This window comes from Gavialis gangeticus, unplaced genomic scaffold, assembly GCF_001723915.1.
Source record: "Gavialis gangeticus isolate Ggan-Ray unplaced genomic scaffold, GavGan_comp1, whole genome shotgun sequence".
Classification (NCBI taxonomy): Eukaryota; Metazoa; Chordata; order Crocodylia; family Gavialidae; genus Gavialis; species Gavialis gangeticus.
This window is the reverse complement of record NW_017729003.1, coordinates 14957581-14974207: the sequence shown is the minus strand read 5'-3', so window position 1 is coordinate 14974207 and position 16627 is coordinate 14957581. Positions and strand designations below refer to the sequence as shown.

The 16627-nt window shown below is 41.0% G+C and overlaps 1 protein-coding gene across 3 annotated transcripts in view; it reads right to left on the bottom strand.

Moving 5' to 3' along the window:
• Positions 1 to 3506: 3506 nt before the first annotated feature.
• PBLD (phenazine biosynthesis like protein domain containing) overlaps positions 3507 to 16627 on the bottom strand; it is a 27998-nt gene continuing 14877 nt past the window's right edge. For 2 of the 3 annotated variants that reach the window (XM_019507870.1, XM_019507872.1), the window contains 6 exons: positions 15088 to 15197; positions 14978 to 15007; positions 12969 to 13057; positions 12182 to 12360; positions 9603 to 9665; positions 3507 to 5793 (listed from right to left, as the gene is read on the bottom strand). In XM_019507870.1, the coding sequence (XP_019363415.1) occupies positions 5681 to 5793; positions 9603 to 9665; positions 12182 to 12360; positions 12969 to 13057; positions 14978 to 15007; positions 15088 to 15197 (584 nt within the window). In that variant the 3' untranslated portion in view covers positions 3507 to 5680. The remainder of the gene's footprint in view (positions 5794 to 9602; positions 9666 to 12181; positions 12361 to 12968; positions 13058 to 14977; positions 15008 to 15087; positions 15198 to 16627) is intronic. The other variant, XM_019507871.1, reaches the window with a different exon arrangement.

Below are 16627 nucleotides of genomic sequence, written 5' to 3'. Positions count from 1 at the left end.
ACTATACACCTTCTAAAACAACAGCACAAAAAAACACACAAAAAAGGAAAAAAATAATTGGGGCTTCAGCCCACCCCGCTCACAGGTCCAGTGCCTGTGGTCCTCAGGATCCCTCAATGCCATCCTCTTTGATCCAGCTGAACCGAGATGCCTCTTTTATATGAGCTGGGACCCCTCCTGTGGGTCTCCATCCAGCTTCTTGTTGGGCTGCCGACACAGCCCGTGTGTAGCCTGGGAAGCAGCCATGACTCCTGGCTCCGGTATTGCTGCTCTCCCCCCCATTCTTTTGCCACCGGCTTTTAAAATAACCGGGCAGTTTTTGATGTCATCAGCTGGTGCCGCTCCCAGCCAGCAACACAAGTGACTGACGAACTGCACAGGCGGTTTGTCTCAGCACAGCTCCTTTCTTTCTGAAAACATTAAGTACACTCCATTTTCAGGGCTTTTCATTTCTCTCTTCGAGTGGGTCAGCCCTGCCTCAGGTCCCACTGCGGGAGGGTGCCCCGGAGCCTCCACTTGTGTCCCCCTGAGACCCACACCTTCCCATTGGCCTAGTTATACCAGTCTTCTCATTTTTTTCTCCCCCAAATCCCACTGGTCTAGCTATCCCTGAACCCTGCCTTGGATTTGCTTAATTTATTTGATCCATCATTCAGACCAGGACTTTAATTATTCAAATGGAAAAAAAATTAATTTAATGTCACAACTGAACCAGGGAAACTTAGAAAGCATAAAATATTTCATGTGCCTACCCAACACCTCATAGGAGCTGTGTAGCTCAGTCATTAGGGTAACTCACTCTGGACTGAAAGGACCTGGATTCAATCCCAGTTGAAGGTGATGGATTTCCCCTCATCATTTCAACTTCCAGGTCCACCTGGCCTCCTAGCCAATGGCTACTAGGCGCTACATAGGGGTAAAATATAGCTGGAACACAATGCTGACCACATCACCTCCTCCTCATGCTGAGGTTACAGAAACAGCAAAGCCTGGGATCTCAATGGCATATAAATGGGATACCTTTTCACCTTTTACCAAACAGATCATGAAGACAAAACTAGGGGAGGACTTTTCTGTAAATTTGTAAGGCAATTAACAATGTTTAATCAAGTCTCTATATAACAAGAACTTGGAAATATCGTTCTATACGATCCTATCCGATGTCAGGATAACTGTTGAATAACTGTTTCCAGTCAGTTGATATTAGCAGAAGCAAAAAGTTCAGCTTCTCCTACAACCATTCAGCCAATATTCCCTATCAAGCCTCTCTAACATCCAAAGATATATTTTCCCATTCCTTTTTTTTCCACTTTCTGAATTCTTGTGAAACTAGCCACTTATGTTTTTATAAGAAAAAATATTAGGAAAAGAAAGAAAAACTCAGGAAGACTGAAAATAATGTTTTGCTTAAACTTTTGCTTTAAAAGTCTAGGAATAAATTAAAAGCCAAACTTGTCTGCTGCAAAAAGGAATCCAGAAATTCCCAATCCCAGAGAATCTTTTTAACTAAACTAAATGAATTTTTAGCTGCTTTCCTGTTGCGCTTAATTTTCATTCAATATCCATTTTCAACCCCTGGGAAGCGTTCCTCTGTTTCTGGCATGTTTCCCTGACACTCTGATGAACACTGAGACAAAGAAATCTTTTAGTTTCCCAGCAGTATCTTCCTCATCTGTTGCTAAGTTTCCCTAACCATCCCTCACACCGCACACAATTTTTCTCAATAACCTGTTGCCAACCAGAGATTTGCAATGTTTTTTATTGGTTATTTCCATCTTTTGCAGTTTGCCTTTTCAACTGTAGTCTTAAATTTTTTAAGCATGTTTTCTGTTGCTTCTCCACAGGAAAAAAGAACAACAACAATGGACTTTCACAAGCATGTTAATGTTTAAATTGTTTATCTTATGTGATCTTGACTTCTGTTGTAATTTTGTTGCTTCCTTTTGCTATGCCGTCGCATTTCCTATAGCAATAAACCTATGGGTTTGTGTGTTAGGATTTTTGTGTTTGTTTGGCTGTTTTTAGTTTTTTACTTTGCTTCCTTTAAATTTGTCATTTGCATGCTATTCTGAGCTGTTCTTAAATCACATTTGTATCTCCTGAATTCTGGTCTAACCTAGAACTTACTCTAATTTATGCTGGCTTTGACTGGTCCCTTATGGAACACTACTGTGGTCCAGAATATCAGAGTGCAAGACAGTTCAGACATATCTCCATTCCCTTGCTCCTGCTGACCCAAAGCTATTCCTTTGGCACATCTCTATAAAGTACACAGCATAGACAGGATCCACCAGCCCTGTACTAGCCTCAGAACTTCTCTATACCAGAGAGCAGTGACAGGAGCTTTTCTCAAGTAGTAGTATGTGAGCTGAACACCATAAGGAAGTCAAAAACAGCCCAGAACTGGGTCTGCTTTGGGATTTGCATTTAATCCAATAACTGGATAATTTGAGCCAATGTATCATTTAATCAGAACCTCAAAAATTAAGCTTTTTGTACTAAAATTAATATAAACACCACTTTTATTTTGATTAATTTTGGTCATTTTGCAGGTTATACTGGGTAATGCCATTGCTTTTGAAGTCAGTTGCCATTTACTTAGTAAGGAAGACAACCATCTGAATAAAACAAGAGTTTAGGGGAAATTAATGGTAAGGAAATTATCTACACCAAAACACTGTAGCATTCAGATATTATTATTAATATTTTAAGGGCACAATATACTCCGCAAGATGAAATGTACATCCTGAAGATCAAATGGTTAAAGTCAACCATTTAATTTTAATCAAACTGATTGAAGTGGAATTTATTCACGTTGAGAAGAAGATGCAGTTATAATGTGCTCCATATGATCTACTGCTACATATTTCCCGTTTCCTTTCTAATGTTCTAGAACAGCAGCAACCTTTAAGGCTGCATGCCAGACTGACCCAGTTTGGATAAGATGCAGGAGGGTGAAGGTAGGTGCTAGGACTAGCATCACTTTTCCCCATGGCAGCACAGCGAGATCACCCACAGTCTTCCCACGGTTGCAGGGAAAAATGACAGTGCCAAAGCTCCACATCTGAAGGCCAGATCAAATGACTCCACAGGCCAGATCCAGTCCACAAACCATAGGCTGCCAACCCCTGTTCTAGAAACCTTCTGATACACATTTTTCCAGTATTTCCTTTTTTAACCAAGGTTCACATCATTTGTTTTCTGTTTTAAACACTCATTTATACTTTATATTTAAAATCTATTAATGCCTTAGTTTTACAATGTATTGCAGTCACTCTACTACATATAAAAAGTGATATTCAGTACCTTGCTGCAGGTTATGACAATTGTTTCTAAAAATTATCTTCCATTTGCATAGTTAATAATAAAACTTCTTTCCCATGGAAATGTGAAAAATCTCACACAAACTGTAAACAATTTATTTTTGGATTGTTCACACAGCTTACAGCTTTTGCACCAGGAAAGCTAAATAAAATTTGGCTGAGACAGAATGCCTATGGAATTTGGTTTAAAGATCAATTTCCTTTTTTTGCTGACTGAAAATGTGTAACATATTAAAATAATTCTTGGTGAGTAATTAGCATCACCAGGTCAACTACATAATATTTCATGGAAAATAAAGTTTGTTAGTCAGAAAATGAGTGTTCTTATTCTTGCCGCACTCAGCAGCCTAGCTTGTTTTGCATATGGTTGCATGTTTAATTAGTGATCCTCCTGTAAGTGTCTGCAATTAGCACAGTGATGATTAATAAAATAACCCCTTTAAAGCTCCATTTAGCCAGCAGAACTGCACAATCAGGTATAATTAATTCATCATTAATAAATCATAGCTGATTAACTAATCTGTTGATTACAAACACATTACTGCAGAGTCTCCCACCTGAGCTCTGATGATTTTTCTATACTGAACAGAAATGGAGACTAAGAAAAAATAAACTACAAAAAAACTGCATTAAGCAGCAAGTATATTGGTTTGGTCAGGAAGATTTAGATAGCAGGCACATTTAAAAGTTATTGGGCTTTGTTGATTATTAGTCCCCTTGGGGGAGAAAGCTGTACTGTCTATTTGTTAAATCTGGACAGGTGAACAATAATTGCTTTTTTATGCATCAACATTCTAAAGGAGTTTTTCTAAAAACATTTCTCAGATTAGATTGTGGGTCACTCTCACTCCCTGAGTAACCTGCCTGCAATGGGGAATGAAGCAAAGCAAGATGCCTACATTTGCTGGTCTACCAGGGGTCTTGAGTGAGCAGTGCATCTCCAAAAGTGGGCAGGTTATTTTCAATTTGCTGCAAGACATGCTCCTCCTAGGCTGACTCCAGTGCCCTCCCTCATGTTTGAGTTTCAGTACTAAAACTTCAAATATTCAAAATTCATAAGCCAGGCTCAAAGCACATGTGAGATTTTTTATTTTATTTTTAATTGGAGGTTCCTTTTGTTTACCTTCTGGCTGTGAGCCTTTAAGATATTCAAGTCACATTATCAATATTCTATATGCAACTATGAGGGTGAGAAACTTACTTTTTAAAATGAAATCTGAAATTTGTACATCTTTACTCATCTCCAGGTGCTTTGGAGATTATCAAGATGAAAATCACGAAGTAATGACAGTACTGGAGTTCACCTTAAGTATAGCCAGCCAATCTCTGCACTATATATAAGCCATGTAAATTACTGCCAACTGATCATGCAGGATGACAATACCTTTGAATTAAAAATGCTGTACACTCTGAGAGATGATTACAAAATAAAAGAAAAAAATGAAAGACTTAAAGCAAAATTTAGAAAAAAGGTGACTTGGAAAGAGGAAGAAAGAGTGGTAGATAAACTGGCCATGACAACTGAAAGAGTCTTCTATTCCTAAATGATGAATTGAGAGAACACCAAAACAGCAGCAAAGTAAAGACTCAAGAAAATAGCTGACATAAGATTAGAGATAATGTTGCACAGAGAGGACATTGCAGAAAGGACTTCTGAACTAGGAGGAAAGCTTCAGATTTTGAAGCATTTAATAGAAGTAGCTTAGTGTAGCCATCTGTGTTCTTCAACCAAAAATTTCATATCAAGATTTAATGTTACGAGCTTCTTCAATATAATTCATTCTTGAAAAGCATAATTAAAAAGAGAAGAAAGAAAGAGGATTTCACATACAATTAGTTTTCGCATTTTAAATCAAGTAAATTATTGAAGACAGGATGCAGGGAAAAGGAAAAAAGAGGAACAATAGTCAGACTTCAGGAAGAGAGACTGAACATGAAGAAAGGACTTAATTATTTTATGAGCGAGTGAAAGAGACCAGAAATAGCTTTTAAGATGGGTCTGAACATAAAAAGGAGATCACAGGAGTTGGAATACAAGAAGACTGTTACTGGACAGTGTGAGAAAAGACTCTATACCTGCAGAAAGGCACAAGGCAAGAAAAAATCTGGGATTTAAAAGAAACAAAAAAGAATCATTTAGTTTAGAAGGATACGGGAGGATCAAGAGAAATCCACTGAACACCCTGAAAACCTGAATGACAATTTTCAAGTAATCTCTGAAGTGGGGAGGAAACAATTAAGAATTAAGGGTTCCACAAGACAGTGATGATGAGTTGCACTTTAAGACCAAAATATAACCAGATACCATTTGAATAATTTGAAGCTCAGACAGATGGAGCTGTTAGTGCTGATTCCCTTCAGAATGTCAAATTGCCTGTTAAGACAATAACTACTTGACCAGTGATGTCAACCCTTCCATCACTCTGTAGTGATATCTTCATTTCCCCTCCACGGTGAGAACACTGACAAGCTAAAAAAGAAACAAAAGAGTATGGATTTTTGTCAATATTTTGGTTATCTATTATTTTAAAATAAATTTGTTATTCATAAAAAAGTTCTTGAAACTTAAGGCCTCTTTATCTACAGAATAGGTACAACACAAGCAGCAGCATTGCAAACACAGCTTAATCACTGTGCATCACTGCCACTCTGAATGGATCACCTTTATGGGGGGAAAAATAGGTCCAGACCTATACCAGGTTAGCCCTTGCTTTTCTGCTGAAACTAACAAGAATGCTAATTGTTAACACAAATAATGAATAATGGGTTTTGTAATTTAACTATCAAAACTGAGACTATCAAATCTTTTGTCCTGGACAATGTAGGAAGACAAGATACCTGGAATGTGGTTTAACTAGGTCACAACTTAAAGTAAAGTGACACATCTAGGAACAGCATTAATATCTCTAGTGCAGGTCTGGGAGTTTGAGAAAAAAATCTCTCAACATCCCAAAAGGTGACAGGGGCAATGCCCACACCAAAACTTCCCAAACCTCACTCTAATCTTAAAGAGGGGAGGGGTTAGGAGCTTTCCTTCACAATTTATAATAATGCCCAGGCCTATGGTACTTTTGTATAAACCCCTCTATTTGAGATTGGAAACAAAAATGCTTATTATATGAAACAAATGTGTTCAACCAAATGGAATCAAAAACATAAGAAGGCAAGAAGGGAGAGAGATGCATCTGTAAAAGAAATGAAAGGTTTTCTTTCCCCACTTGTCTAGACAAAGCCTTTGCATCTTTAAATGCAGCAACGTGGCACTTAAATGACAATAGGCTTGTCTACACAAGCCACCCACTGCACAGCTGTTACTCTCCAGTCATTTAGTACTTGCATAACTAAGTACTAAATGACTGCACAATAACCAGCATAACTGTGCAGTAATGTCACAGCAGAGTTGCCTAGTGATGCTTAATGTGCAGTAGCTCATTAGTATTGCACAGTAGTGTCGCGTCCCAGTTCATGCTCGGCAATGCTACTGCGCAGTAGTAACAAGTTACTGCGCAGTAAATATTTCATGTAGATGCACCCACTGAAGACCTGTCAAAACTGCCAGCTAGAACTAAATTTTAACTGGTTAGGTGATTACCATTCACATGAAAAAGTATATACTATAACCAGTTCCGTAAACCAACGATTTACTTCAATAATCAATATGGATTCATACAGAATGTGCTAAAACCATACCGAACTAAACAAACAAAAAAATTACCTTATTCAGTCATGTTCACCCTTTTGGCCCCCTGGACTGGATGAGTGGTATAAAGCCAATACACAGGCCAGAGTCAATGCACAAAGTTGGGCCCCACACACCTGGATCAGGCCACATACTACCTCAGCCCAGCCATGTGTACCTAGATCAGGCCCCTCACCACCTTGGCCTGGCTGCATATACCCAAATCAGACTCCACACAACCTTGGCCAGGCCAAATGTTCCCAGACTGGACCCTACACTTCCCCAGCTGCCACTACTCCACTGGCACCAAATTTCTGGACCTGTGGGGAGCCCAGTGGGCTGGATGCCACGGCTCCACAGGCTAGAGGGTTGAGCACCTGTGAACTAGCCTAAAGTTTCCTACGAAGAAAAACTGGAGGTGACTCGCCTGTAACCAGAGTTCTTTGACTCAGGTTCCATATATTCACACTCCTGGGCTCATCAACCTGTGCAGTACAAGTGTTACAATTCAAAGTAGCAGTGCCCACTAAAGCCCTCCTGTGTCCCTCCTAACCTTCCTCTCAACATTTTGAAATATTCTGTGGACAAGACTATAAAATGAGATGTGGCATAATACCTTCCTCAGTATTTCCTATGCATCTCCAAGCCCTTAAAATTAATTTGGACTCCAAAGGAGAGGGGAAGGTGGATGGGAAGTGTGACTTGACAGTCCATCTCAAGAACTCCCATTATAGTTGACTATACTCTATGGGTGCATTTCTACTGCTGCTATTTGTCCCAAGTCACTCCCCTGCACACACAATCTGGTGTGCAGCAAATTGACCCAGGTGAGGTAAGGGAGGCTGAGGCCAGCACCTGTGCTGGCCCCAGCAGCTTTACCTAGGGTCCTGGGGGACTCCCAGGGCAGCAGTTTCTGGCAGTGCCAGTGGTGACACATAGGGGGTGCACGGGGGTGCATATGCACCCCCTGAGAGCACTGGTGCACCCCCTGACAGCCAGCACTCCCTGCTTAGGCAGGGGTGGGGGGAGGGCAGGCAGAAGTACTGGTGCCCTCTCTGAGTGTGCCGGCTGGGGAGTAGGGGCACCAAGAGAAGCACCACTGGCACTTCCGGGCACACCGCTGGCACTTCCAAGTCGGCGCAATCAACCATGGAGGGACCCGCCCCCACTCCCCGCAGTTGCTGACTGGCTGCTGGGGGGGCAAGTGCCCCCCCGACTCAGGAGGCACCAGCCACCCATGGGCAGTGCACACTGCTGCCACGTGCACCATACAGCTTTTTTTAGCAGCATTTTTTTGTTTTTTGATACCAGGATTTCCCAGTGTCAAAAAAAAAACTGCAGCAGTACAAATGAGCAGTGCAGCAAATGAGTGCACATGTGCCGCATGGGGTTTGAGGTGCCACAAACTGCATGTGTGCACTTGTCAGGACTCGCCCTACTCCTTTTTGTAAGTATCCTTTGCTTATTCCCATTCATAGGATAAATTAACAGTACAGACAGTCCTCGACTTAGAACATTTCAAGTTACGTTTCGCACTTACAACATTTATAAATTGACACCCTGTTTCAACTTTATGATGTCAGTTTTTACTTTACAAGGCTGATCCAATGCGACACCACACCAGCGAACAAGTTCACTGCGTCACTTATCTCCCTGGAGAATATCTGTCCAAACTTCCTTGGACACTTTCTTTAAGAAAGCAGACAAGACTCCAGAAAAACCTGCAGCCAAGACTCCTAAGAAGACTCCAGCCAAGAACCCTTCAAAAACTCCAACCAAGAGCTTTTCACAAAGTCCAGCAAAGTCACCTCAAAGAAGTCTTTCCAAATCAGTGATTGCTATTTACAATATAAATACGTTAACGAAGCTATATTACTCATCTATAATTGACCGATTACAAAATTCTGGGGTATTTTTAGTGAAAATAGGGTATCAGGCCTTGGTTCAGGAACCAATCCCCAATTCCTAACATTGTTTCTTATGAGAAAATTGGTTCCGAGTTACAATGTTTCGACTTAAGACGCGGTTTTCAGGAACCAATTGTGTTGTAAGTTGGAGGACTGCCTGTACTCCTATCCAGGAAAGAAGGCACAGTCCTAATGATACCAAGACTGGAGAATTATTATACAAAAATGAGCATATCTGCTCTAGATGCTAAGTCCAAAAAGCACTGTTTGGTAATGTATGACTGGAACTCCATGTACTTGGTCTACATATCTCACCTAGTACCATATGTCTATTAAAGCCTTTAGATGCTACTTTACTTCTGATCAAGAGGAATCTAATTCCTTGAGGAAGAAGAACATGTGCTAATTTATATAATTCCCAAATACATAATCTAGTCCATCTAGGAAGATGTTGTGGTAGAAATAGCCTGATTCTTGTCTCTTCTGCATAGGAAACAAAGATTGGGTGATTGCCTGAACTGGTAAATTCTAGTCAGGTTGTAATATGTTACTACTAATGACATGGCTAGATCTTTTTGTCTGGAGTGAGTAAAGGAAGTAAAATTGGGCACTTTTACTGTGGCAGCTTATACTTTGCCTATACAATTTATTTTTGATTAAAGGGTATTTTTTTTTTAAAAAAACAGGTCTTACCAAGCATTTCAGTTTTACCAAGGTGCTGTGACCAGTAGCTGCCTAAAACAGCATGGGCAGATCCTTAAAAGAAATGAAAAGATATCAGATAACACTGCATTAAAGGTAACTCTTGTTATACAGCTATCACAAATTAAAATGTACACAATTATTAAACAAATCAATTACTACATAAGTTGCATTTGGAATATAAATATTTAAGAGCTTGGGAAATAGTCACAATAACACTTCTGTTAGTAAGGTTAAGTCTACCATCAACAAGGAAAATTCTTAATGTTTTATTAGGTCTTTCCTCAGACTTCAATGGGAGCTTTGTCTAAATAAAGACTTTATATAATAAAGCCACAAATAACAAATTTATATCCTTTGACCAATGCACATCAGTGCTGGCCAACAAATATAATACACTATAATAAAATAACAAAAGATCACAATATTAGCAATCTAAACAAATGGAATCATGTTGCTATAGAAGACATACACAATTATAAAAAAAGAATCTTGAAAACAAGGTTTTTAGATGCAATTTAGAAGTAGAAGTAGGTGGATTGAAATTAGCATCCAGAAAGAAAAAATTCTATACCCCATGGCTGTTATGACAAAAACTCAATTGCCTGATAGTTTTGTACATGACTGGAGGAACCACTTAAAGGGGTAGGCAACATTTTTTAGCTGGAGTGCCGAAAAACCCCCACAATGTCTACCTTGGAAGGTGCGGGAGTGCCAACATGCAGAGCTCAGAGCAGCTGTTTGCAGCCTCCCGGCTGCAGCCAGCCCAAGGAGCCTGGTCTGCTTGCAGCAGGGCTTGCAGTCTCACAGCCGCCTGCTGGGAACAGCTTGGGCTCTGTGGCTGGCAACAGCTACTTAGAGCCTGGGCTGGCGGTGGTGTGCTGAGCAAAATGGCCTTGCGTGCCATGCTTGGCACATGTGCCGGGGGTTGCCAACCTCTGACTTAAAAGTAAGTGGTGTCACTGAAAAGATACCCACACCAGGATGTGACACAATAAGTTTTCAGAACGCTCACCGAGGACCTAAAAAATTAATAGGATCACCTTAAAAGGCAGCTAATATTAAAAAACCAAGACACTTTGAAACATTGTCATCATGACTGCTCCGTTTCACAGGTAAGCATGCTGCTTAGTCTTGTGCTTTGTTCCTCATGTAAAGTAATCATAATAATCAAGTCACGTGGTCATAAGGACATGTAGTGCAGTTATGAAGTCATTACAGGGTAGCACACAATATAAGACATTTACACGGCTAAAATAATTAATCCGACATTGAGATGTCTTTCATTGAAAAGGACAATGCTCATAATTAAAATTCTTCAGCTCTCTTTTTCTAGATGTAAAACCATGAAGGAAGAGAAAATATCTTTACAGTGAGGTCACCTGCCCCTCAACAAGACTTCTGTCTTTTCAGGGCTGGCAAGGAGGCACCTAATTGGCAATCTCAAGCAAGTTTATTTCCTGAGCAGATACAGTGCTAGCTAGAAAACTTTACTGTAGCAAGAGCTCAGCAAGATTTTAAAAAAATTGAAATGAAGATGGACAATACAAATATCTCGAGTTATAATAAACATGGAATAAAAAAAGAATAAGAACTTTGGAACTCTGTTCCTTGTATGCCCTTTAGTATCCTGTAATCAAGGACAAAAAATGCAGTGGCTGTAACTACCTTTCAGTTCCTTTGTGGGAACGGGACAAAGTTTATATTGCATGCTATAGTAGAAGACAAGGAGAACATGTCATGGAATACCAGCAGACAACACATCATAAACAATGATTTGTATACCTGTTCTTTCTTTTTAGAGTGACTGTCCATATTGTCCATTTCTAGTGACCCATAAGTAGTGATCTCAAGCAATCCCAGTAAAACATCAGAAGCAAATTAATGTAAAACAGTTCTGCCAATACATTGAATCTGCCAACTGAATCAGAAGTAGCGCTGAGTCAAGAAGTTCTGAGGTAGCTGCCATACAAGTTTGAGACTAGAGCGCTCCAAGAGAAGCTGCAGAGGGAGACTGAGCTCACTGCTCTTCACAGTGACTCACCATCATACCCAGTGAGAACGATCAAAGCAGCCATTTAAATTCTCATCACCCCAACCTCTATACACTTGTTTTCTTAGTAGCATTTACAATATGTATGTAGGTGAGAGTATCAACAATAAAAGACCTTCATACTGGTAAAAAATTAAGTTGTCACAAAAAAATCATAAGGCACCTGTACCATTAATAAAGTAATGAATACTTCAGGAGAAATGCATGTGAATATATTAGTTTAATAGCCTCTGCCCTTCCTCCTCTTAATGGGAATTCTGTACTTACAGGATCTGAAAAACAAGCAGAAATATCTGGCCTGATGACAGCAGAAACCTGGACATTTTTTAATGGGTCAGATATCAACTGCAAAAGTTTCCAGCTTACTGAGCTAATTCCTGCAGTCTTACAAGGGTAACTCCAAAAGAACATGAAAAATTTCAATGATGCAAATATAGTTATGCAGTGTAAGTTTATAATGAGAGCTCTTCACCTGAACTGAGCCATGAATCAATCCCATGTACACATATGAACACACCTGTAACAGGATCTTCCAGAACTCCATTCCATGGTGCAAAGTATCGGGAATAAAAGTCGTAATTTTTATGTTTTTCACTCAAACTTCCCTTAAGCGTCAGTATTAACCCTTTCACCTTTCCTGTCTTCTCAGCTGGCACAAGATCTTGGGCATTCACTTTCAATTTCTCCAAGACAGACCTTTAATCAAATAAACATAGTATATTTAAATAATCAGTATTAATATAAGTGCTGAAAAGTGCCAAATTGATACTAACAGTAAAATAATAACCTCTGAGATTGAAAAGCACTTTGGAATTTTTCCTGATGAACGTTGTTCCATGAAGTTATTATTTACGAATGCATAAGCATAGATAGCCACAAATCCCCCAACATATTCTGTATGGGTAGAATGTATACCCAGGCAGAATGGTAACATACACTGTGAGATATTTAAAGGCTTTGGTTTTATAGCTTATTTAAAAAACCAATACCTCCAGAAACAAAGACTCTTCAAACTGGATCCAGAAAATCATCTGTTTCATCACTAAAACTTCTTCTTATCATTCAGTTTGTCTTTTGGGGAGGTATTCAACTCAAGTGCAGAGAATGCTTGATCGTGCTTAGCTTGACAGATTCAAAATTATAACAGTCCAGAGACATATACTTACAGAATATGGAGATGAAGCATTTTTTAATATCCCCATGTTTCAAAGACAAACATATAAAAAGGATCTGTACATGAGTACTGCTGAATAAACAATTCATACATTTATACAAGAACACTTGTGTCAGATGGCATCATTTACCTTTCGTAAGTATCGCTGAGACGGACTAGGAGTTTTTTTGTGTCAGGAGAATAGCGAAGGTCTTGAACAACCATATGACCTACTGCTGTCTGGTAAAAGAATGTTAGATAAACCAAACAGAACAGTTAAAGATCACTAGAGTATGTGATTTTTTTTCCCTGTCATTTTTTAAAGGCAAATTCAACTACTGTCAGAGAGCTCAGGCAAGGCCTTTCATACAATTCCAGGGTACATGAATACAAGGGCAATACAGGCAAAATGGATACATGGAGGGCCTCTGCATCCAGACTGATGGCTGAATTACAGCTAGGGATGCTGCATGCCAACTCTTATGTACCAGCATGAAACGTAACTCTGGGAATGGGGTGAGAGAAAGTACACTAGATTGGTCCTTATTATGGCTTCTGACAGACATGAAAAAAATGCTTTACTAGAAAAGGAAGTTCATTAGTTTGACCAGCTCCCCAGTGTCTGTATAGATCAGGTGCTTCAGTGGGGCTTTTTGGCTCTTTTATCTAATTTTAGCTGATTCAGTAAAAGTGAAAAAAGCCTTGCTGATTCACCTGATCTAGAGTCATAGATTGTAAGGCCAGAAGGGACCTTGGAAGATCATCAGATCCAGCACCCTGCACCAAGCAGGAAAGATAACTGTGGGTCAGGTGACCCCAACACAGTGACTGTCTAGTCTCCTCTTGAAGATTTCCAGGGTAGGTGATTGCACCACCTCTGTAGGGAGATTATTCCAGTCTGGGCACCCTCACTGTGAAGAAGTTTTTCCTAATGTTGAGCCTGAATCGGTCTTCCAGGAGTTTGTGGCAATTACTCCTAGTTCTCTCTTCAGGTGCCCTGGTGAACAGTTGCTCACCAAGCCCTCGGTGTACTTCTCTAGTGTAGCAGTAAGCTGCTACCAGGCCCCCTCTCAGCCTTCTTTTCTTCAGGCTGAAGAGTCCTAGATCCCTCAGCCTTTCCTCATATGGCTTGCCATATAAGACTAATTATACAGGTGGCTCTTCTTTGGACTCTCTCAAGCTTCTCCATGTCCTTGTTAAAGTGTGGTGCCCAGAACTGGATGCAGTACTCCAGCTGCAGTCTCACCAGTGCTAAGTAGAGCAAGAGAATCACCTCCTTTGTTTTGCTGGAGATGCATCAAATGATGCATGCCAGAGTATTATTTGCCCTACTGGCTACAGCATCACATTGCCGGCTCCTATTCATACTGTGATCTCTTGTTACCCCCAGGCCTCTTTCATTTGTGGTGCTAGTCAGTTTGGTGCTGCCAAGCCTGTAGATGTGTTGGGGGCTGCTAGTCCCAGGTGGAGCACTTTAAATTTCTTGACATTAAACTTCATTAGATTCTGATCCACCCAATTTGCTAGCTTGTCTAGTTCTGCCTGTATCTGTAGCCTATCTTCAAGTGTGACCACGCTTCTCCATAACTTGGTGTTGTCTGTGAACTTGGCTAGTGAGCTCTTTACCCCCACATCCAAATCGTTAATACAGATGTTGAAAAGTACTGGACCAAGCACCGACCCTTGTGGGACACCGCTACACACTTCTCGCCAGGATGACACAGATACATTTGCTATGGATACAGACATTGGGAGAGCCAGGTCAAACTAATATGATGTCTCTTCAGGGCATGTGCTGTGCTAGGTGCAGGGATGCACCAAACTGAACGTAAAGTGCCATTTGTAGTTTTTTTTTCCCATGTCTGTAAGCAGCCTATGTGGTTATACTAGACCAAAAGCTGGCACTGAAAGACTGCTATTCAATAAAGAAGGGCTGGAGTTGAAACCAGAGAAAATGCCACAACCAGAGAAACTGCTAGGTTGGAAAATACATTCATTCCCTGAATTTCTGTATTTAGATATCTGCACACACAAGAACATAATTTCATATGGAGACATTGTGCACTATTACAGTCATTTTTCACTCATTTAACCATGAGAAAATATTTATAGCCATTGAAAAATTAGCTTGAACAATAACATAAATGTACCAAAAATTACCTTTACTAGCTCTTCTACTTCCTGAAACTCCTAGAACAAGCAAACAAGATTCATCAGCAGCAGAGGCATGTTTCTTGAAAGCAACATACAAATATACAACATGGTCTGACCTGTGGGTAGGTTGAATAAAGAGGTAAGTCCAGGACAATATGATCTTTTTCTTGTTTAGCCTTTAATTCTCCACTCAGTGTTACAAAAGTCAGAGATGAATTCATGTTTTCTAAAGAAAAAACATTGCAATATTTGTCACTGAAATAAGAAGTTGGAGGAATAGGAAAAGAATCTTTATAATTAAATAAGTATCACCTTTTAGCATTTTTAATAGCTAGAATCATAAAAATACATAGAAATGTAGGGCTAAAGGGACCTCAGGACCTCATCCAAAAGCCTATTCAAGGCAGGATCCTCCCTTTCTAAACCAACCTGGACAAGTGTCTGTCCAACCTTCTCCTAAAAATTTCCAAGGATGGAGATTCCATAACCTCTTTAGGTAGTCTGTTCTTTCTAATATCCAACCTCAGTTTCCCATGCTGAAATTTAAGACAATTATTCCTTGTCCTGTCCCCTGTGATGACAGAGAATAGTCTGTGTATAACCACTCTCCAGATAGTTGAAAACTGTTCTCAGATCCCCATCAGTCTTTTCTCCAGGCTAAATCCCAGTTCTTTTAACCTTTCCTCATAAACTCATGTTTCCCAGAGCTCTAATCACTTTGGGACTATTTCTAATTTGTCTGCGCCTTTTTTTAAATGTGGAGCTCAAAACTGAAAAGAGTACTCCAGGTGAGGCCTTACCAGTGCAGGTGGTACTCCTATTAATATAGCTTATTATGTTATTGGCAATTTTTGCAACAAGGGCATGCTGTTGGCTCATTATAGCCCATAACAGGGGTGGGCAAAACACTGCCTGAGGGGCAGATCCAGTCTGCCAAGCGATTTTATCCAGCCCACAGTGGTTCCCTCAGCCCTTCCCAGCCCAGAAGCAGGGGGCAGTCTGGGCTGTGACATGTGCCCAGGCAGCATGGTGACCACACTTGCTCCCTAGCAGCCCCTGCAGCAACAGCTCCTTCCAGCTGCCACTGCCAGTCTCGACTGCCGCCACCCAGGGCCATCCCTGTGGGGTCAAATCAGGACAACCGCCCTGGGCCCCACGGATACTGCCATGCAGGCCCCGCTGTGGCTGCCATGCATTGTCAGCTCCGCCGTGGCTGCCGCACGCTGCTGGCTCTGTGCTCTGGTCGCTCACCATCCACACCCTACTCGCCACCCCCCGGCCCTGCACAGGCTGATATATCCTGGGGCCCACACACCCCTAGGGATGGCCCTGCTGCCTGGGCACCCTGGACCATCCACCCTGTACCTACTGCTGGGAGCACTGGATGAAGCAGGCAGGTGGGGTCTCTATGGAGCAGGATGGGTAGGCAGGGCCAGGGCTGGGATCAGGATTGTGGGCCAGTGTCAACACAGGGTCAGGGCCTGGGGCAGAGCAACAATCTGCTACCTACGTGTCCCTGCAACAGGTACTAGTTCTGTGGGCAGGGTCATGAAGGGAGCAGATCACAACCGTGCCCTGGGCTGCAGTCCCACCCTGCCACCCCACTACAATTCCAATCCCAGCCCCAGCCCTGCCTGCCCATCCTGCTCCCAGATG